Source organism: Melanerpes formicivorus, unplaced genomic scaffold (assembly GCF_026170545.1).
Source record: "Melanerpes formicivorus ecotype bairdi unplaced genomic scaffold, bMelFor1.0.p_v2 SCAF_82, whole genome shotgun sequence".
Classification (NCBI taxonomy): Eukaryota; Metazoa; Chordata; class Aves; order Piciformes; family Picidae; genus Melanerpes; species Melanerpes formicivorus.
In genome coordinates this window covers 699,706-721,706 of record NW_027142434.1, presented here as the reverse complement: position 1 = coordinate 721,706, position 22,001 = coordinate 699,706, and the positions used below count along the sequence as shown (strand labels likewise).

Below are 22,001 nucleotides of genomic sequence, written 5' to 3'. Positions count from 1 at the left end.
CGTTGTGCCTTGCACTCAGCTCTGCTGAGGCCACACCTGGAGGGCTGTGCCCAGCTCTGGGCACCTCCACACAAGAGGGAGGTGGAGGTGCTGGAGCCAGGGCAGAGGAGGGCAAGGAAGGGAAGGACCTGGAGAATAAATCTTGTGAGGAGCAAGTGAAGGAGCTGGGGATGGTTAGTGTGAGGAAGAGGAGGCTGAGGGGAGACCTCACTGCTCTCTGCAGCTGCCTGGAAGGAGGCTGTGGAGGGAGAGGTTGGTGCTGGTCTCTTCTCACAGGTCATTAGTGACAGAAGAAGAGGCAATGGCCTCAAGCTGCAGCAGGGCAGGGTCAGGCTGGACATCAAGAGTGCTCAGACACTGGCACAGGCTGCCCAGGGAGGTGGAGTCCCCAAGCCTGGAGGTAGGTTTGGGGTAAACCTTGTAGAGTTAATGGTTGGAATTGATGATCCTGAAGGTCTTGGCCAAGCTGAATGTTTCTGTGGTTCTGTGCAGGGGAGGGCAGAGCTGCACAGGGGAACCCTGGCACTGATCCAGCTGGGGGTTGCTGTGCAGGGGAGGGCCAAGGTCCCACTGCTGTCAGCTGACACCAGTGGTGCTCAGCTCCCCTGGAAAGCAGGGCTGAGATGTCTGGTGCTTGCTCCCAGGCACGGAGGGCACTGGAAATCAGTGAGGCCTTTGGAATGTTGTGGTAAGATTCAGAGTAAGAGCAGAAGAAGGATGAAAATGGGAGTGGGAAGCCAGGAGCCTTGGAACCCAGCTTGCTCCTCTGGTCACCAAACTATGCTGACAGAAAGAGAGCTGCATTGTGTCCTGGCAGGATTAAAACTGCAAGAAAGTGAAATCCTGCTAAACATTCTTAATTTGCTGCCTTCAGATGTCAGCACAGCAGGTGGAAGCTCTTCCTGGGCGACTCAGGGGTGAGGCACTTGCAGGTGAGTGGTTTGTCCTCACCAAAGCAGATGAGATTCAGGTTTCCTGAATGCTGTAGAGGAAGGGGAAACCAGCCTGAGCTATGGAGGAAGAGGCTTTGGTGTTTGGGAGCTGTCCAAAAGGCAGCTGAGATGAATTGGATGACCAGAGGAGACAGAAGGGCCTACCGATGGCATGGTGCCATAGTATGAACTGGCACACTTGCCACAGCCTGTGGTCCTGGTCTCTTTGTCTCAGAGGCTGCAGGAACAGACACCTGTGGTGTGTGCACCAAGCTCTCCTTGCAGAATGGCCACCTGGATGGGGACTAGAAAAGCCCTGAGGGAAGGGAATGACAGCCAAAACCACAGAGAGGGCACAGAGGGGGCAGAGACAGAGCACAAGAACTGGAGGGAGTTAAGCAAAACTGATTGGCAGTGCCATGGAAGCTGCTTCCTCAGCATCCTTGCTTTCAAGCCTTGTGTGAGGGTGGAGAAAGGTCAGGGCCAGGCAAGAGCAGGGGAACAGCTTCTGGGCATCCTGGGGCCAAGGTAAGTGACTGCCCTGAGCTCACAGCAGGTGCTGGAACCTTCTGGCAGTGCTCATCACTGCAGGAGTCAGAGAACAGAATCTCCAAGGCCATCTTTCCCAACCCCCTCTTCAGTCAGCAGGAACACCTCCAACAAGAGCAGCTTGCTCAGAGCCACCATCCAGTCTGACCTTGAATGTCTCCAGGGATGGGGCCTCAGCCACCTCCCTGGCAGCCTGCTGCAGGGTCTCACCACCCTCACTGCAGCCTAACTCTGCCCTGCTCCTGTTTCAAACCTCTCATCCTATCACTCCAAGCCCTGATGAAGAGCCCCCCCCCAGCCTTTCTGCAGCTCCCATCAGATACTGAAGGTCTAAGGTCTCCCTGGAGCCTTCCCTTCTCCAGCATGGTTGAGCCAGTGAGGTTTCCAGGAGCTAAGGCCTCATCTAGAGACTCAGCTGAGTTTTGGTCTCCTTTGCTCTAACTGCCACATGATGAAAGGAGAACTACCCCAAGCCTCTCCCCTGCCAGGCTGCCACGGGGCTGCAGAGCAAACCTCTGCTGAGTGGCAGCTTTAGGAGAGGTTACTGCACCTCTGTCTCATCCACATCCCAGCATCTCTGCTGAGAGTGCTCCCAGCTCCCCTGGGGACCCCAGGAAAGAGGACTGCAGGGATGTGACAGCGCTGGGAGAATCCCTGGGGTGTGGGTGCTGCTGGGAGACCTCTCTGGGGGCCCAGGCTGAGAGAGGTGCTGGGGCTGCTGGCTTGAGAGTTGGCTTTCTGCTGGGTTGAGCTGACAGAGGAGAGGAGGACACTGAGGGGAGCTGCTGTGGTGCTCTCTGTCAGGCTGTCAGCACAGCAGCATGGGGGTTTCAGATGCTCTCTTCTACATGAAAAATCCTTTATGCTTGAGCAAGAAGCAGCTTTTTGTAACCCCCCTTTGCTTCATAGGAATCAGCAGCTGGAAGCTACTCAGGACTCTGTGCTTGGAGATGCTCAGAAACATTCTGCCCTGAACAGATCCAGCGTGGAGGCAGCACAGAACTGTCAGGGCTGGAAGGGAGCTCAAGGCTCAGCCAGCTCCAACCCCCTGCCATGTGCAGGGACACCTCACACCACAGCAGGCTGCTCACAGCCACCTCCAGCCTGGACTTAAAAGCTTCCAGGGATGAGGCTTCGTCTTTCAGTGTCCTATTGCCATGAGCCACCCTGAGCAGCCAGGGCAGCTCCTGTCTGGGTGCCAGGAGCACAGCACACGAAGCCCTCATTAGCAAAGGCAGGGGCAGGCTGGTACCAGCTGCTGAGCCTCTCAGATCCCATGCTGGGTGATGGATGTGGGGCTCTGCTGCCCTGCTTAGATACCTGCAGCAGCAAGGGATGGGAATAAGATCAGGGAGTTCCTCAACTGAAGGTTTAATTTATGAGCAGAGACTGAGCCCCTTAACTTATCCCAGGCTGAGGCTTGCACATCCTGCTGGTGGTGCTTTGTGTGGGTGCAGGATCATCACCCACACCTCTCCCAAAGGCAGGAGGGTCATGGAGGAGGAGAAGCACATCTCTGCACCTGGGAAGGTCATGCCCTCAGCCATGGTCAGCTATGTCCATCAGGCTGTATGTGAGAGATTGCCCTGTGCTCCTCCACATCTGCCCTTGGCTCTCCTCCCCAGCTGCTCATTCCAACGCCTCTCAGGCTAGAAGCTTCACAAAATTTATGGCAGCAGCCAGATCCTCTCCATCTAGGAGCAGGGAAAGGCACAGATGTGTCCTCTGTGTGCTGGGAGGGAACCTCCCCTCACCAGGCTTGCTGCCCCTCTTGGCTGGCTTTGGGGGGGTTTGCTTTTCAGTTTGGTGGGTGAGTGAAGCAGGACAACATCCCTGGTAGGGGCACAGGGAGAACCCTGGGTGACTTTGCCCTGGCTGTGTGCTGACAAGGGTAGGAATGGAAGCATAGGAGAGATTTATGGAGCCAGTCCTGCCAAACACTTGTGAGCCCACAAACATTCAGCATCGTGTCCCAGAGTGCCTGGCAGAGCCACGCCACTGTTGCCTTCCAATTGTTTGTGGTGGGACATTATCCCCTCCCTTGTGACCTTATGGTCAATGGCTTTTATTTCTTGAGCTTGCCTGTTTAATTAAGGAGCTGCTTCTCACCCAAAGCATGGGGTCAGTCAGAATGAAAGCAGCATGCTCTGGGGACTGAGAGCAAGCCCCAGATGTCAGCCAGGCAGCTGTGCCAGCTCTGAATGAAGTGGCTGCACGATGGTGGCCGTGGGCTGCCTCCTGGGACCAGCGCTGCTGGGGCTGCAAACTACTGAGCTGACATTTCTCAAGCTGCTTTGAGCACTTCTCCTAAATCAGCCTGCAGGCTTTCTCTAAACAGCTGAAGTTGGTGCTTAATAAAGCTCTGCTTTGTCCAAGCACTTTCTATGCTACATGGCTTCAGTAAGCACTTTAAATTCTGCAAGCAGAAGAGTTGCTAAACTTTCAGCACAGCAGCACTGAGGCAGAGGTCACTCAACAGAGCTGCTGTCGGTGCAGAGGGCTGGAAGGGCAGCGCCCAAGGAGCTGCAGCAGCTCTGCAGCAGCTGCCAATCACACCACAGCTGCTGATCAGCACCAAAGATCACAGAATCACAGAATGGTTTGGGCTGGCAAAGCCCTCTGAGATCCCCCAGGCCAACACCAACCCAACCCCACCATGGCCACCAAACTCTGGCCCCAAGTGCCATGGCCACAGCTTGCTGCAAGCCCTCCAGCCATGGGGACTCCACCACCTCCCTGGGCAGCCTCTGCCAGGCCCTGACCACACCCCCAGCAAAGACATTTGGCCTCCTCTCCAATGTAACCATTTCCTGGCACAATTTCAGGCCATTGACTCTCCTTCTGTCCCCTGAGCCTGGGGAGCAGAGCCCAACCCCCCCCCGGCTCCAGCCTCCTCTCAGGGAGCTGCAGAGAGCAATGAGGTCTCCCTCAGCCTCCTCTGCTCCAGGCTCAACCCCCCCAGCTCCCTCAGCTGCTCCTCCCCAGCCCTGCTCTCCGGATCCTTCCCCAGCCACCGGCAGGAGGTGCCCATTTGGCAGGCACAGGCAGCACCTGGTCCCGGAGGACGCGGCGGGCGCGGGGGAGAAGCAAGCGGAGCAGGCTTACAGCACCACGAGGCTGCTGAGGTTCTGGAAGGCGTAGTCAGGGATGTGCCAGATCTGGTTGAGTGCCAGGGTCATGGCCTGCAGTGCTGGCAGCTGGTTCAGAGCCTGGACAGGGATCTCGGTCAGGGCATTGTCGTCCAGCCACAGGTGGCGCAGGGAGAGCAGCCCCTCGAAGCTCTTCTCAGGTACCACAGAGATCAGGTTGGCATCCAGGCGGCTGAGGGGGAGACAGACAGGGTGGGGGTGAGCAAGGGACACAGCCAGGGTGCCCTGTGCCCGCAGTGTTGTGCAAGGGCAGCCTGGATGCCCAGCAGGGATCGATGGCCGGGCAGATTGGGCCAGGCTGTAAACAGTGATTAGCATCAGGAGGGCCTGGAGCAAGGCTCCTGCCGGCTCCTGGAGATGGTTGGCTGCCGCCAAGGATGATCCTTCCTTGATGGCCATGCAGCTGCCAGCCCGTGGCAGCCTTCTAAACAAAGTGGTTAGTCCAAGGCCTTCCACATGGACCCCCCAGGTGGACTCTGGCCAGCTGTGGCTTGCAGTCACCCCCCTCACAAAGGAGCATCAAAGCTGCATCCCCTGGGGCCGGGCTTGCCGTGGACCTGCCTGAGCTGCTCTGTGGAGGCACAGCCCTGTCTGGGGTACCCCGCAGCCTGCTCACACTCACTGCTGTGGGATCTCCAGGACAGCCAGGCCAGGTGGCCAGATCCCCATTCCAGAAGAAAAGGATTTGTCTGGAAATGCCAAATTTGTGGCAGCCCTGCTGGGGTTCCTGTGTTTGATCTGAACAGCCAGGCCAGGGCTGGCTGCTAAGGTAGTGCCAAGGAGTCAGCCCCTGTGTCAGGCTGCAGGGATGAAGCTCTGCTTCTCTCCCTTGCTCTGCTCTTCTCCCTTGCTCTGCTCCTCTCCCTGGCTCTGCTCCCTCTCTCCCTGGCTCTGCTCCCTCTCTCCCTTGCTCTGCTCCTCTCCCTGGCTCTGCTCCCTCTCTCCCTTGCTCTGCTCCTCTCCCTTGCTCTGCTCCCTCTCTCCCTTGCTCTGCTCCTCTCCCTTGCTCTACTCTGTCTCTCCCTTGCTCTGCTCCCTCTCTCCCTTGCTCTGCTCCTCTCCCTTGCTCTACTCTGTCTCTCCCTTGCTCTGCTCCCTCTCTCCCTTGCTCTGCTCCTCTCCCTTGCTCTACTCTGTCTCTCCCTTGCTCTGCTCCCTCTCTCCCTTGCTCTGCTCCATCTCTCCCTTGCTCTGCTCCTCTCCCTTGCTCTACTCTGTCTCTCCCTTGCTCTGCTCCCTCTCTCCCTTGCTCTGCTCCTCTCCCTTGCTCTACTCTGTCTCTCCCTGGCTCTGCTCCCTCTCTCCCTGGTTCTGCTCCTCTCCCTGGCTCTGCTCCCTCTCTCCCTTGCTTTGCTCTCTCTCTCCGTGGTTCTGCTCCCTCTCTCCCTTGCTCTGCTCCCTCTCTCCCTTGCTCTGCTCCTCTCCCTTGCTCTGCTCCCTTTCTCCCTTGCTCTGCTCCTCTCCCTTGCTCTGCTCCTCTCCCTTGCTCTACTCTGGCTCTCCCTTGCTCTGCTCCTTCTCTCCCTTGCTTTGCTCTCTCTCTCCCTGGCTCTGCTCCCTCTCTCCCTTGCTCTGCTCCTCTCCCTTGCTCTGCTCTCTCTCTCCCTTGCTCTGCTCCCTCTCTCCCTTGCTCTGCTCCCTCCCTCCCTGGCTCTGCTCTCTCTCTCCTTGGCTCTGCTCTCTCTCTCCTTGGCTCTGCTCTCTCTCTCCCTTGCTCTGCTCCTCTCCCTTGCTCTGCTCCCTCTTTCCCTTGCTCTCCTCTCTCTCTCCCTGGCTCTGCTCCCTCCCTCCCTTGCTCTGCTCTCTCTCTCCCTGGCTCTGCTCTCTCTCTCCCTTGCTCTGCTCCTCTCCCTTGCTCTGCTCCTCTCCCTTGCTCTGCTCCCTCTCTCCCTTGCTTTGCTCTCTCTCTCCCTGGCTCTGCTCCATCTCTCCCTTGCTCTGCTCCATCTCTCCCTTGCTCTGTTCCCTCTCTCCCTGGCTCTGCTCCTCTCCCTTGCTCTGCTCTCGCTCTCTCCACCATTTGCCAATTGCCCTTTGTGTTATGACTATATTGTATCATCAGTTTTGCAGTCCTCATGGACACCTTAAGGCAGTTGAAGGTGAGGTTTAATTTGGTGAGAAATGTAATTTTTTGGGGCTTGTTTTTTGTTTTGGATAGAAGGAGAAGCCAAAGTGTATTAAGCTTATTATGGGGAAAAAGTCAATTAACCCCCCCCCCCCCACCCAAGGCTGAGATTCATCTCTCCTGAGGATCTCAGGAGGTGAGCAGGATTCAGTTTGTTATCTGTAAAGACAAAGTATAACAGGAAAACACTTCGAATTTGGATGAGATACCAGGAACCAATTACAGGAAGGAGAAAGCAAATCCTGACTGCCACCCATTCCAGCTGAGCTGATTTCATTCTTTCCAAGCTATCTAAAGGAAAAATCTCTGAATTCAAATTGCAAAGAGAAAGCTCTTTGGCTCTTACCGAGGCACCAGGGAAGGAAGTTAAGAGAGCTGTCAGGGCCCAGCCCTCAGATCAACCACCCTGCAGGAAGCTTTTGTGCTGCAGCGATTGGTGAGGTTGAAGGAAAGCTGGGGCCTGGAACAGACCCCCAGACACTGCCCCCCACCCCCACCGGCGCCAGACTCTTGTCCAAAGAGCACAGAAAACATTTCCTAGTCCACAAACCACTGCCAGCACCCTGCAGCAGGAGAGAAAAGCTTCCTCAAGTGGAAGGAGCCCAGCACCATCTGGGGGCTTTGCAGTGGGGCAGGGGTGGTGTATCCCGGGTGGAATGCTCAGATGATCCTGGGAACCAGCCCTTGACCTGTGCCTCACAGAGAAGCAATTTCTGCCCCAACTTAACCTGGATGGAGAGGTCTGGAGGTCTGTGCCTGCTTGGGAAGTGCAGACAAACTTCCCTGAGACCTCTCAGCCAAGTGTCCTGGAAATGCAGTGGAGAAGCCTTGAGAGAGCATCACCTGGGCTGAACTGATCCCCAGGGTGGCTTCAGCAGCTCATTCTTCACTCCCACCTTTGCCCATCAATGTTTTCCTCAGCTTCCACACACAGCCAGAGCTGCAAAGAGCATTTTCTGGTGCCAGGCTGCTCATTTTTCAGCCAGCTCTGCTGAGTCCTCTGTGGATGACAAAAAAAACCTCACCCAGAGCTCAGCTGCCACAGAGCTGTGGGTTTAAGAGCCACAGAGAAGTCCTCCAAGTAGCAGAGAGGTGCAGGGAGATGGACACCAGAAAACTAAATCCTTTGTCATTTCCTTCCCATCAGTCTGCATCTCCCTGGCTGCAGAGTCACTTTTGGCCCTTGTCTCCCTCTCTCTGCTCCCAGCTGGACCTCAGAATCACAGAGTCACAGAACTGTCAGGGCTGGAAGGGAGCTCAAGGCTCAGCCAGCTCCAAGCCCCTGCCATGGCCAGGGACACCTCACACCACAGCAGGTTGCTCACAGCCACCTCCAGCCTGGCTGCAAACACCTCCAGGCAGGAGGCTTCCACCACCTCCCTGGGCAGCCTGTGCCAGGCTCTCACCACCCTCCTGGCCAACAACTTCTTCCTCACAGCCAATCTCCATCTCCACACTTCTCTTTCTTATCTCTTGTGGGGGAGGTTTATGGCCTGGCTTCAGCCTTGGCAGAGCTAATTTTGACTGCATCATTAGGGTCTGGGTAGGGAGCTGTGGGGGATGGGGAGGTGTGCATTGAGACCTGGTGTGGAGACCTGGGTGGGGGGGGAAGGGTTTGGTAGGGTTGTGGCCTAGTGAGGTTTTAGAATAGAATAGAATAGAATAGAATAGAATAGAATAGAATAGAATAGAATAGAATAGAATAGAATAGAATAAACCAGGTTGGAAGAGACCTTCAAGATCATTGTGTCCAACCTACCATCCAACACCACCTAATCAACTAACCCATGGCACCAAGCACCCTATCAAGTCTCCTCCTGAACACCTCCAGGGATGGGGACTCCACCACCTCCCCAGGCAGCACATCCCAATGGGCAATCACTCTCTCTGTGTAAAACTTCCTCCTCACCTCCAGCCTAAACCACCCCTGGTGCAGCCTGAGACTATGTCCTCTGGTGCTGGCTGCTTGGGAGAAGAGACCAAGCTCCCTTCAGGGAGTTGTAGACAGCAATAAGGTCACCCCTGAGTCTCCTCTTCTCCAGGCTAAGCAACCCCAGCTCCCTCAGCCTCTCCTCACAGGGCTGTGTTCCAAACCCCTCTCCAGCTTTATTGCCCTTCTCTGGACACCTTCCAGCAGCTCAACCTCCTTCCTAACCTGAGGAGCCCAGAACTGGACACAGGACTCTAGTTGTGGCCTAACCAGTGCAGTGTCCAGGGGCAGGATGAGCTCCCTGCTCCTGCTGGCCACACTCTTCCTACTGCAGGCCCAGATGCCCTTGGCCCTCCTGGCTGCCTGGGCACACTGCAGGCTCCTGTTCAGCCTACCATCCACCAGCACCCCCAGGTCCCTCTCTGCCTGGCTGCTCTCAGCCACTCTGCCCCCAGCCTGTAGCACTGCCTGGGGTTGCTGTGGCCAATGTGCAGCCCCTGGCACTTGGATGTGTTCAATCTCCTGCCCTTGGCCTCTGCCCATCTGCCCAGCCTGTCCAGGTCCCTCTGCAGAGCCTCTCTGTCCTCTAGCAGATCAACTCCTGCCCCCAGCTTGGTGTCAGCTTCACATTCACTGCTGATGGACTCAATGCCCTCCTCCAGATCATCAATGAAGATGTTAAAGAGCACAGGGCCCAGCACTGCTCCCTGGGGCACAACACTGGTGCCTGGCTGCCAGCTGGCTGTGGCACCATTCATCACCACTCTCTGGGCTCAGCCTCCAGCCAGTTCCTCACCCAGCTCAGAGAGCTGCTGTCCCAGCCAGGGGCTGACAGCTTGGCCAGGAGTTTGCTGTGGGGGACGGTGTCAAAGGCCTTGCTGAGGTCCAGGCAAACTACATCCACAGCCTGCCCCACACCCACCAGGCATCACCTGGGCATGGAAGGAGATCAGGTTGGTCAGGCAGGACCTGCCCTTACTAAATCCATGCTGGCTGGGCCTGATCCCTTGGCCATCCTCTAAGTGCTGTGTGATTGCACTCAGGATGACCTGTTCCATGATCTTGCCTGGAACTGAGGTCAGGCTGACAGGCCTGGAATTCCCTGGCTCATCCAACCGGCCCTTCTTATGGATGGGCACCACGCTGGCCAGCTTCCAGTCCTCTGGGACATCTCCAGTGAGCCAGGACTGATGAAAAATGATGGATAGTGGCTTGTCCAGCTCATCTGACAGCTCTCTCAGCACCCTAGGATGGATCCCATCTGGTCCCATGGACTTGTGGGGATCCAAGCGGCTGAAGAGATCTCTAACTACCCCATTCTGGAACAGAGGGAACCTGTGCAGCTCCCTGGCTCCTTCTGCCAGCTCTGGAGGCCAGCTGTCTGGAATACATTCTGTCCTGCTAGTAAAATTGAGGCAAAGAAGGTGTTAAGTACCTCTGCCTTTTCCTCATCCTTTGATACAACGTTCCTCTCCGTATCCACCAAGGAGCGGAGGTTGTCCTTGCCCTTCCTCTTGTATTTATAGAAGGACTTTTTGTTGTCCTTCACAGCAGAGGCCAGTCTAAGCTCCAAATGTGCTTTTGCCTCCCTAATTTTCTTCCTACATGATCTAGCAACATCCTTAAACTTTTCATGGGTTGCCTCCCCTTCCTTCCAAAGATGGCACACCCTCTTTTTTTCCCATAGCTCTTTTAGAAGGTCATTGCCCATCCAGGCTCTCTGCCCCAGCGGCTCATCTTCCAGCACATTGGCACAGCCTGCTCCTGCACCTTCAAGAGTTCTTCCTTAAAGCAGGCCCAGCTCTCCTGGACCCCTTTGTTTTTAAGGGCTGTTTCTCAAGGAACCCTCTGAGTTAGTTCCTTGAGTAGCCTGAAATCTGCCCTCCGGCAGTCCAGAGTGGAGGTCTTCTTGATGCCCCTCTTAGCTTGGCTGCATATTGAACACTCAATTATCTCCTGGTCACTGGCCCCTAAACACCTCTGACCACCACATCCCCACCAGCCCTTCCCTGTTGGTGAAGAGGAGGTCAAGCAGAGCCTTACCCCTGGTAGGCTCACGCAGCACCTGGGATAAGAAGCTGTCCTCCATGCACTCTAAGAACCTCCTAGATTGCCTCCTCTCTACTGTGTTGAGATCCCAACAGATGTCAGGCAGGTTGAAGTCGCCCATGAGAACAAGGTCAGGCGATCCTGAGACAGCCTTAAGCTGCCTATAGAATGACTCATCAACATCTTCCTCCTGGTTGGGTGGTCTATAACAGACTCCAACCAGGGTGTCAGCCTTGTTGGCCTTCCCTCTAATTCTCACCCACAGGCACTCAACCTGATGGTCCCTGATCTCCAGCTCAATGGCATCTAGTGCCTCCCTGATGTACAGGGCCACCCCTCCACCCCTTCTTCCTTGCCTATCTCTCCTGAAGAGCCTGTAGCCATCAATTGCAGTGCTCCAGTCATGTGAGTCGTCCCACCACGTCTCTGTGATGGCAACTACATCATAACTTTCCTGCTGCAACAAAGCTTCCTTCCCCCTTCGAATCTAGTTTAAAGCCCTATCTATGAGACCTTCCAATTCCCTTCCTAGAATCTTTTTCCCTCTGAGGGACAGGCCATTCTCGTACCCTCTGATCTTTCCCCTCCTCTGGGACAGATGTACTCCATCTGTTGCCAGCAGACCTGCTTCAATAGAAAGTTTTTCAAGATCGAAAAACCCAAAACTCTTTTGGCTGCCCCAGCCTCTAAGCCACTTGTTGACTGCAGCTGCTGACCTGTTCCTTCTGGTATTCCCTCCTGCAACTAAGGGTATTGATGAAAAAATTATTTGTGCACCTGACCCCTCAACCAGATCTCCCAGGGCCCTGAAGTAATTTTTGATAGCCCTGGGAGTTCTGGTTGCAACATCATCATTCCCTAACTGCGTAACTATTAAGGGATAGTAGTCAGAGGGCTGCACCAGACTAGGCTGCCTTCCGGTAACATCTCTAACTTGGGCTCCTGGGAGGCAACAAACTTCCCTGTGAGAAGGGTCTGGCTGACATATGGGGCCCTCTGCTCCCCTCAGGAGGGAATCACCAGTAACAATTGCCCTCCTCATTTTTTTTAAGGGAGTAAGTCCTGATGCTAGGGGAAGGCTGTTTAACCTTAGGCTGTTTAACCTTAGTCTGTTTAACATTAGGCTGCTTTGCTGTAGGCTGCTTTGCCTTAGGCTGCTTTGCCTTAGGCTGTTTAGCCTCAGGGAAAGCCCCAGATGGTGTGTCCTCCAGCATCAGGATCACCTCACCCTCGACCTCCAGTGCCCCATACTTGTTTTCCAAGGGCAGTGAGGAAGGTGAGGGGAGCAAGGAGGTTTAACCTTGCGTCTTTTGAGAGGAACCTGCGTCCATTCCCCTCTGCTTTTTGGATAACCAGCCTCTGCTGGGCAGGCCTGCAGAGCCTGGTTACTCAGGTTCCTCACCCTTCTACAATCCCTTACATCTCTAAGTTTAGCAACCTAGTCCTTCAGTCTGGCCACCAGGCTAAGCAGAGAGTCGATCTGGTCACACCTAATGCAGGAGTTGTCCCCACTACCCTGCAACTCAAGTGCCAGGCTCCAGCCCTGTCTGCAGCCAGATGCTTGGACACCTACTTCTTGCTTATGACACCTCCCTACCTGCTTATATTCCCCCTCAGTCTGAGTTGAGACTGATGTTTTGAAGGAGCTTTTGCGAGGAGTTACCACCATGCCCAGCCCTGCCCACGGGACCTACTGGACAAAGGTTTAGAACAAGCGCAGTGGCGCGCGTGTCCGGCCGCAGCCGAGCGAGAGCACACGGGCTGGAACGGAACCGCCCCCGAGGTGCTGCCGGCTGTTAAATGTGCCAGGGTGACACAGGGAGCCCGAGCGATCCTGGCAGCAAGCACGTGGAGAACGGCAAGCGCCGATTCCAGCCGAGAGCTGAGAGCCCGCGTGAGTCCCGCCATTCCCATAGCTTGAAAGGGAAGCAGATAGTGCTCCCCCGAGGCGTCTGGCCGCGGTGTGTTCCTGAGCGAGCTTCCCGCTGGGGGTAAGCCCAGGTGAGGGCTGAGGCTGAAGATGAGCTTGTGTTTTGTGTGGGGCTTTGTGTGCTGCAGGGGACAGTTGTGAGGAGTACTTCCAATCCTGTGTGGATCACTTCCCTTTCACTGCTTTGGGGAGGGGTAAAGAGCTTCTGTCCCCTCTGCAGCTGAGACACAGGCTCTGCATCAAGACCCAGGCTCTGCATCGAGACACAGGCTCTGCATCAAGACCCAGGCTCTGCATCCAGATACAGGCTCTGCATCAAGATCCAGGCCCTGCATCCAGACCCAGGCTCTGCATCAAGACCCAGGCTCTGCATCCAGACACAGGCTCTGCATCGAGACACAGGCTGTGCATCGAGACACAGGCTCTGCATCCGGACACAGGCTGTGCATCCAGACACAGGCTCTGCATCCCTGTAGGAAAGCAGAAAGTATCTATGGAAGGTTTCAGGACAAGAAAGAACAACAGGCCACTGATACTGGAAGGATGGCTCAATGATAAAGAAGAGCTGACCGTGGTAAACAACCTGACGTGCCAGACAAGACGCTTGCCTCCATGCTGGAGAAGACCAACCTGATATGGGATGAAGATAACAATGGACAGCTGCATATCGAAGGAGAAAACCCAATTAGCAGCAGTGGTGCAAGAATGTCAGGGAATTGCTTACCCTGCTCGATTTTTCCTATATAAGCTGCTTGTTCTGTACCAATGAACAATTCCTGCCTCGCCAACATGGGAGTCCGTGCATGCTTCCCAAAAAAATGGCGCCCGAACAGGGACATAGGAATTAACAGAGTGGAACAGGGTTGGAGAGACCCTCTCAGAAGCACAAAATTCCGGGGATGATTTTTCACCGGACATTTTAATAACATGGCACATACTATGGCTAGCGCTGACCACGCTAATGAGTAAATCCAACAGCACTTCACCCTCGGGGACTCTAAACACTCCCATTACCCGTGCGGGCCCTCAGAAGCAGGATGAGCTTCCTACAAACAACACAACACAGGCAGAAACAAGCGGTGTGGCCGCAGGGCACATGGGGGAGGAAAGAATAGGCACTGATGACCCGCTAACAAGAGCACGGTCACAAAAGCTCCTAGTTCAACAGCGAAAGAGGCCGTTTGACGTGCCCCTTAAGAAGTCTAAGGCATTGCCTGATGCAAATGCAAATTATGGGGACAGCAGCTCTGAATCAGACCCAGAGCTGCATGATCCTTTCGATCAGGGCTCCACCGCTACAGAAAAGGAGCCAGGTTTACATCCACAGGTACCTCCGCTTAAGGCAGCCGTTGCAGCTACAGAAGTAGCAAATCCTCAAGTGGAGCAGAAGAAACAAAGAAAGCCAGATGCAAAGTTAAAACCACCAACTCAAGTAACTGATGAAAAACTAATTTCTTTTGGTTCTGACAGCTCCGTTACTCAAGAATCGCTCGACAAATCAAACCAGCCACTTTTCCAACCCACAGCACCAAGTTTATCTTCCTCTCTTCCCTTAAATACCACTACTGGTATATGAGGAGAGGCTGAGGGAGCTGGGATTGTTTATCCTGGAGAAGAGGAGGCTCAGGGGTGACCTCATTGCCCTCTACAACTACCTGAAGGGTGGTTGTGGCCAGGATGGGGTTGGCCTCTTCTCCCAGGCAACCAGCACCAGAACAAGAGGACACAGTCTCAAGATGCGCCAGGGGAGGTTTAGACTCGAGGTGAGGAGGAAGTTCTTCACTGTGCGAGTCGTTCGTCATTGGAATGGGTTGCCCAGGGAGGTGGTTGAGTCATCGACCCTGGAGGCGTTCAAGGGGAGATTGGACGTGGCACTTGGTGCCATGGTCTGGTCATGGGGTCTGTGTTGATAGGTTGGACTCGATGATCCTCGAGGTCCTTTCCAACCTAAGTGATACTGTGATGCTGTGATACTGTGAAGTGAAGACAAATGTGAAGAACAAGGAGCAGCCAAGCTAAGCCTGCAGCAGCTGGGAGGAAGATTAAAGACTCTCTTTGACTCAAGGACCTCCTCAGAATGCTGTGGCACAAGCAAGAGCTTTTGGCCAAAATGAAAACTTGTGTGGGAAATGTTAATCTTTGCTTAATTTTTCCATTCCTCCTCCAGCATGAGAATCCTGGTAGCTGCTGGCAGCACAGGCTGAGGCTTTTCTTTCATCCAAGTCCCTATATGTTTACTGAAAATTGTTTTAAAGTGAAGGCTCAGCCTGGAGTTTAATGAATTAAAGAGCAGACAGTGAGAATCTCCTCAGAGGGCAGGGGATGGCAATCTGCAAGGCTGAAATGAAGCTTTCAGAAAGGGAGACACTTGAGCAGAGAGCCAAGGGCTGCTGCACCAGGCTGAGAGGTCCAAGGCAGGGATGGTTCCTGGCAAGGGTGTGAGGTGCACCCCATGGCTGCCCAGGTTTGTCACAGAGTGCTAGGGGGTGGAAGGGACCTGCAGAGATCACCCAGCCCAACTCCTGCCAGAGCAGAGTCACCCAGGGGAGGGCACACAGGAACACATCCAGGGGGGGTTGGAAAGGCTCCAGAGGAGACTCCACAGCCTCTCTGGGCAGCCTGCTCCAGGGCTCCAGCAGCCTCACTATAAAGACAGCAACTCCTGGGTGAAGCCACAGGGGAGTTTGAATCCAGTGTGATGGTGCCTCAGGTGTTGGGGAAGCCATGGGTGCTGGTGGAGCTGCTCCACTGCTAGTCAGCATAGGCTCAAGAAAGGCAACTTTCTGTCTTCATGGTCCATAGGCATGGGAGAAGTGCCACTGAGGCAGCATGGGAGAAGTGCCACTGAGGCAGCATGGGAGAAGTGCCACTGAGGTAGCATGAATCCTTGGAGCACTTTACTGAGCTGTTTGGTCCTCCTCTTCCTTTGTGGAGCCTTCTGGTTAGCACAGGAACAGTAAAGGAGATTCATCTTAGCAGTTTGTTCGTGCTCCAGAACAGCCACAGCTTCCTCAGCAGAGGGAAAGGGAGACTTTGTCCTGCTTGTGATGAGCCTGAGCAGCCTCAGAGCCTGCTAGGACTGGAGCATGGAGCTCCACCTGCCTGGGACTGGTACAGAGAGGTTGTGGAGTCTCCTCTGCAGCCTTTCCAGACCCCTCTGGATGTGTTCTGTGTGCCCTGTGCTGGATTCTATGCTCCTGCTCTGGCAAGGGGGATGGGCTGGAAGATCTCCAGAGGTCCCTTCCAACCCCAAACATCTGTGATCCTGTGAACCAAGCAGCAAGGGAGAGTCCATGTGAGGGCACTGCCCAGGCAGCATGGAGGGACAGGGTCCTTGTGTGCCTTGGCAGCCCTGGCAGGGGGCAGGGGCTGTGGAGCAGGCGCTGGCTGCGCTGCCGGCACCCCGAGCCTGCTGGCTTGCTCCTGAGGCAGCTGCTGGCTCCTCCTGCAGTGGAGGTGTCTTCTTTCTAATAAAAGCTGTGCATGAGGGGATTGCTAATTGCTATGGCTTCCAGACAGCTCTCTGCTTTCTTCTGGAAGGAGAGAAGCTGAGGGCCTTGGCACAGAGCTGTTGGTAATTATCTCAATTATACTAAACAAAAACCAACCCAACAGCTCTCTCCTTTCTTCAGTGTGTGACTCTGGCTCCCTAAGTGTTTGGAGTTATGATTTATACCTAAGATAATTGGGCCCATTAGTGGGTAAGTGGGGCAGCACAGGCTGGGGCTGGCTCCTCACCTTCCATGGAGATGTTTTAATCTTCCTTTCACCAAACCACTCAGTTGGTTTCCCTTGCAAGCTTTAACCTGCTTGGTGCTAGCAGAGGAAGAAGCCTCTCTGAGGGAGCTGCTGCATGGCTCGGGAGTGGGGCTGCTTCTCACACCTGCTGGCAAGCAGTGCTGTAGGTCTGGGAAGTGGATCTGCAGAGGGACAAGGTCCCCAGGTGACTTCACAGGCTGAAGCTCAGCACTGCAGAGCATTGTCCTGGCTGGGGCAGGCTGAAGATGCTGATTTGAAGTGGGACATTCAAGAACAGGGTGTAAAAATCATCACCTGCTTCAAGGTCTCAGCTTTAGAACTGCACCTACTGCTGGGAGCTGATTTCAACATGAGACTTAGCCAAAAGTCATACAAGTGCCTGGAGTCACCCCAGATTTTACCCTGTTTTCTGTTTTAAGGACTTCAGGGGTGAGGAGAGAGTGATCTGCTGGGGAAGAACATCAGAAGTCCCTTGGCTTTCAGTCTGAGGCATTGCCCACAGCCTCTGTGCTCCCTGGGCAGATCTCCTCTGTCTGAGCTGTGCTGAGAGGAGCAGGTCAGCAGCAGAGGCACCACCAGCTGGTGCCCTGCCTGCTGCTGTGGGCAGTGGCAGCTCTGGGGAGCCAAAGGAACCTGTGTGAAGTGGGAGAGGAAGCCTTCCCCTGGGCAGGACAGTGGCAGGTTGGTTTTGTGTGGGTGCAGGATGAGAGCCCAGCCTGCCTTTGAAGAGCCACTTCACTGCTTTGAGCATTGTCTGCATTTGATAAAGGCTTGAGGAGAAATTGCCTGTCCTGGTGCCAGGAAGAGGCCAGAGGTGATGCTAGGATCAAAAACATTCCTAGAAGGAACCAGGTAGGCAGGGAGGTCCTTTTGCAATGAAAGGAGGTCAAGAGTGGGAGATTCCTCCTTCCCAGTGTGCAGACGAGAAGCCACTCAGGACAGCTGGGGGTGGTGTGCAGGTGCCCTGAGCACAGCTGGAGCTGTGACCTGAGATCCCTGGGTCTGGAGCTGTGACCTGAGATCCCTGGGCCTGGAGTTGTGACCTGAGATCCCTGGGTCTGGAGCTGTGATCTGAGATCCCTGGGTCTGGAGCTGTGATCTGAGATCCCTGGGCCTGGAGCTGCGACCTGAGATCCCTGGGTCTGGAGTTGTGATCTGAGATCCCTGGGTCTGGAGCTGTGACCTGAGATCCCTGGGCCTGGAGCTGTGACCTGAGATCCCTGGGTCTGGAGCTGTGACCTGAGATCCCTGGGTCCCTGTGCCACACTCCTAGCAGTGTCCCAGAGCTGCCTTGCTCCCAGCAGTGCTTCCAGAGCGTTTCAGAGGATGAAGAAAATCATTGAGTTGTTGGCCATTGGGATGTGATGCCCAGGGAGGTGGTGGAGTCCCCATCCCTGGAGGTGTTCCAGAGGGGATTGGATGTGGCCCTTGGTGCCATGGTTTAGTTGTCAGGAGGTCTTGGGTGACAGGTTGGATTTGATGATCCTTGAGGTCTCTTCCAACCTTGGTGATTCCCTGATTCTATGATTTCCCAGGCCCCTGTGGGCACAGGGATCCTGCTGTGTGTGGTCTGACTGGCAGGGCAGGTGGAGAACCCGTGGAGAACCACTGGAGGAGCAGGGACAGCCTCTGTTCCCCCTAATGTGGTGCAGATCTCAGGCTCTCCTGTGCAGGAGCAGCCTTGCCCAAGGCCTTCCAGTCCCTTTCTGGCTTTGAAGCACCTATAGGGGCACCTGCAGCCTGCAGAAAGCCCTGCTGCCAGGAAATGCTCCTGCTGCTGTTCCTCCTTCCCTAGCCATGGCAGAGCCAAGAGCATCTGCCTGGCTGGATGCCTTGGCTGAGCTCTGGGCAGTAGCCAGTCTGGGGGTCAGACTGCTTGATCCCCAGAGGCCCCTTCTGCCCCCCACATGCTGTGATGCTGTGGGTCTGGGTCTCTGCATCTCTGCACTGCCCACAGCAGTGCCACAGCAGGCCAGCAGGACCTCAAACTCCTCTGCACCTCTCTCTCAGTACATTTTGCCATATCCTGAGTTGTTCTTTCCCTTGATAAAGTTGGAGCAGACTTGCAGCCCAAGCCCACTGGGTGGTACTGGGCTGGGCTGGGCTCTCTCCAAACTGGAGAGCTCTGCATCCTGATTGTCCACAGCAGAATGCAAAGGTGGTGTGGAGAGAGGGAGAGCTGCAACCCTTCAAGGAGTCAGTGGGTAACTCAGGTTGCCCATCCCCCCTGGGCCCATCCCTTCCTCAGGGAGTGAGGTGCTGGCTGTCTTGCCTGGCCCCGGTGTGCAGAGTGCTGGCTGCACAGAGCTGAGCTCACCAGAAAGGTCTAATTGGTGCCTGCAGGCAATCCTCTCTCTTCCTGTCTGAGTTTATCTTGAAAGGCTCAATTGAGTTACCTCCTATCCCATAATAGGATCTAAGTTCCTTGTAGTAACATAAGAAGGTGATGTCACTGCAGCTAAACTTCTCTGATAAGTTACTAATGACTGGGGCCAACACCTCAGCTCCTTTCTCAGGCAGGACTCCCAGATGCACTGAGTCAGTGCCTGGCTTGGGAGCTGCTGGGGAGCTCACCCCGAGAGGAAGGTGACTCTGGAGCCCTGCAAAACACTTCCCCCCCTCTGCCACACTCCCCTGCAAGCCACCTCCATGTGTGCTGCTCTCTGCCAGGCACAGCCCCTGCTGGGGCTTGGGCACACAGAGGCAGGAGGTGCTGGGGCTCTGAGCCTGCCCAGGTAAGGCAGGTGAGGATCAGGGCTCCTTCCATCAACTGCACACCAAAAGGGGCAGCAGAAGGGCAGCCTGGCACAGCAGTGCTAACCTGGGCAGTGGGAAATGGGGTTCAGTTCTGCCCTGCCTGTCCTCTCCTTGTGCTTGTGAGGAACTGCAGATAGAGTGGGAGGGAGGAAGGACCTGGGGGAGTAGGTCCAGAGGAGGCCACAAAAATGGGCAGAGGGCTTTAGTACCTCTGCTGTGAGGAGAGGCTGAAAGGGTTGGGGTTGTTCAGCCTGGAGAAGACCCCAGGAGATGAGCTGGCCTCCCAGCACTTAAAGGCAGTTCACAAGAGATGGGGAGAGACCTTTTAGCAGTGACAGCACCAGGAGCAGGAGGGAGATTCAGAGTAGGGGTAAGGAAGGCATATTCCACAGTGAGAGGTGGTAGAAGCCCCATCCCTGGAATCATTCCAGGTCAGGGTGGACAAGGCTCTGAGGAATGTGATCTCATAGTATCACAGTATCACAGTATCACTTAGGTTGGAAAGGACCTCGAGGATCATTGAGTCCAACCTATCAACACAGCCCCCATGACCAGACCATGGCACCAAGTGCCACATCCAATCCCCTCCTGAACACCTCCAGGGATGGGGACTCCACCACCTCCCTGGGCAACCTGTTCCAATGATGAATCTCCTTGCAGGTGTCCCTGCTCACTGCAGAGGGGCTGGATAGGTGAGCTTTCCAGGTCCCAACCCAACCATCCTGTGCTTCTACAAAGGACACACAGCTGAACAGGTCAAACACTGCCTTGGAGGGCTGCTCCAGAGCCTGGGCTCTCAGGCCCTGTCCCTGCAAAGCTCACAGCCCTCAAGCAAGACTTGCAAGAGCTTCCTAACTCCATGTCCAGGCTGAAACCTCCCGTGACAGCCATCCCAAGCCAGGAGTGGAGGTTCAAGATGCAAACATGTTCCCAGCTGGCTGTGGAACAGGACCTGGTGGGAAAGTGCAGGGCTCTGTTTGGACTGCACTGAGCCTTCACTCCTCACTTCGTGGGCTGTGCAGCTCTGGGAAGGCCTCCACGAGGGATGCTCAGGAAATGAAATCAGAGCCATACCCAGACTCCACACAGAGTGCCTCTGGTGCAGACAAGAGGGCTTTGTTATCCCCACTTGCAGACACCTCCAAAAGCCCTCAGGTCAGAACCAGGCAGGAAGGTTTGCCAAAGCCTCTGTGGAGCTGCAGCAGCTGCTGGCAGTTGGGCAGCTCCACTCCCACTGCTGTGCCAGCTCCCCTGCCAGCCCTCTGCCTGGGTGCATGTGTTGCAGGGGTTGGACCCCATGTTCTCCAGAGGTCCCTTCCAGCCCCTACCATTCAAGGACAGAGTCTCCCTGGCTGGGGTTTGGAGGAGCCCCTGCTCTGCCACAGGCTCAGTGTGGTCCTGGACAAGCTGCTTGGCTTTTCTTTGCCTCCTCCTCCCCCTGCACCCTGGGGCAGCAGCTGTGCCAGGGGCTGCTGAAGGAGCTGCCTCCACTCAAGAGCTGTTAGAGCTGCAGGGGGCTGTTAGGAGATGAGCTGCTCACACCACCTGCAGCCTGGGCTAGCAGGGACACCACAGATCTCAATACTGAGCCCTTGCTGCCAGAGACACCACATCTGGGCCTGTCCTGGGCAGGGATGGCTTCTGCTGCTCCTCAAAGGCTGCCTCTGTGCATCACATCAAATGCTGTCTCTGTGCATCACATCACTTGGCTGGAAGTGTTTCTCCTCCCTCCACTCAGTGTTTATCCTCCCAACACAGTGAGGGGCTCCTGTGCCTGGCCTGATAAGGTGAGGCAGCTCTGAGCACTTCTTCCCTGAGTCTCCCTAATGACCTGCCTGGGGCAGAAACCTTTTGAAGTCCATGAGGCTGTGGAAGAGGCAGAGAGGGGAAGGTGAGAGCAGGCAGCTGTGTCTGGCAGAGCACTGAAAGCTGCCTGGATGAGCACAGGTTTAAAGATGTGAATCACAGGATCACAGAATGGTTTGGGTTGGAAGGGACCTCCAAAGCTCCTCCAGTCCAACCCCCTGCAGGCAGCAGGGATCAGGCTGCCCAGAGCCCTCTCCAGCCTCACCTTGAGTATCTCCAGGGATGGGCCCCAACCCCCTTCCTGGGCAACCTGCTGCAGTGCCCCAGCAGCCTCCTGGTTGTTTCCTATCTGCAGTTCAGCTGAAGCTCCTCCATGGTCCACCAGGAGGGCTTCTACATGGAACATCTGAGAGCCACCTGCCTCCCACACTGACATCTACTGCCTGGAACACCTGGGACCCATCTCCCCTGCTGTGTGCCTGCATCTACTGTGTGGAGCCTCTGGGAGCCATTGTCCATCTCCTCTCTTGAGGACCTGCAGGTGCCCTGGGTGCTTGTGTGTGAGGCAGAGAGTAAGGTTCAGGAGTCCTGATAACAAAGGTCAAACACATTGGGACTCCAACATGACTCATGCAAAGTGTGAGGGCACCTGGCATGGGAGCTGTGCTTGAGATGTCTTTGGTGTCTGCAATGTTCTAGGCACTGGGAGGGAGTCCAAGGCAGCCTGAACCTCTTCCTGAAAGCTGGGGCAGCCTGAGGGGCAGCTCACAGTGTGCATGAGAGGGCCCTGGAGGTGGGATTAGGTCTTTGTTTGTCACAGGGACATTTGCTCCTGAGGGACATTGCTCTGGCAGGGGCTTGGGCTCCATCTCTTGTGGTCCCCTCCAACCCCTAATGTTCTGTGGTCCTGTGAGAGGTCAGCACTGTGGGCCTTGCAGTGTGGCCTTGCAGGTAGGAACAACACAGATGGAGAAGTGGCCACCAGGCTCAGCTCAGCTGAATGCTCTCTGGAGTG

At 55.4% G+C, this 22,001-nt stretch overlaps 1 protein-coding gene across 2 annotated transcripts in view; it reads right to left on the bottom strand.

The window, feature by feature from the left end:
- Positions 1–22,001, bottom strand: part of LGR6 (leucine rich repeat containing G protein-coupled receptor 6) — a 209,049-nt gene that overhangs the window by 70,654 nt on the left and 116,394 nt on the right. Inside the window, exon 5 of one of the 2 annotated variants that reach the window (XM_068164663.1) lies at positions 4,587–4,802. The exons of the other annotated variant lie outside the window; for it this stretch is intronic. Coding sequence (XP_068020764.1) covers positions 4,587–4,802 — 216 coding nt within the window. The remainder of the gene's footprint in view (positions 1–4,586; positions 4,803–22,001) is intronic. 2 annotated transcript variants of the gene reach the window in all.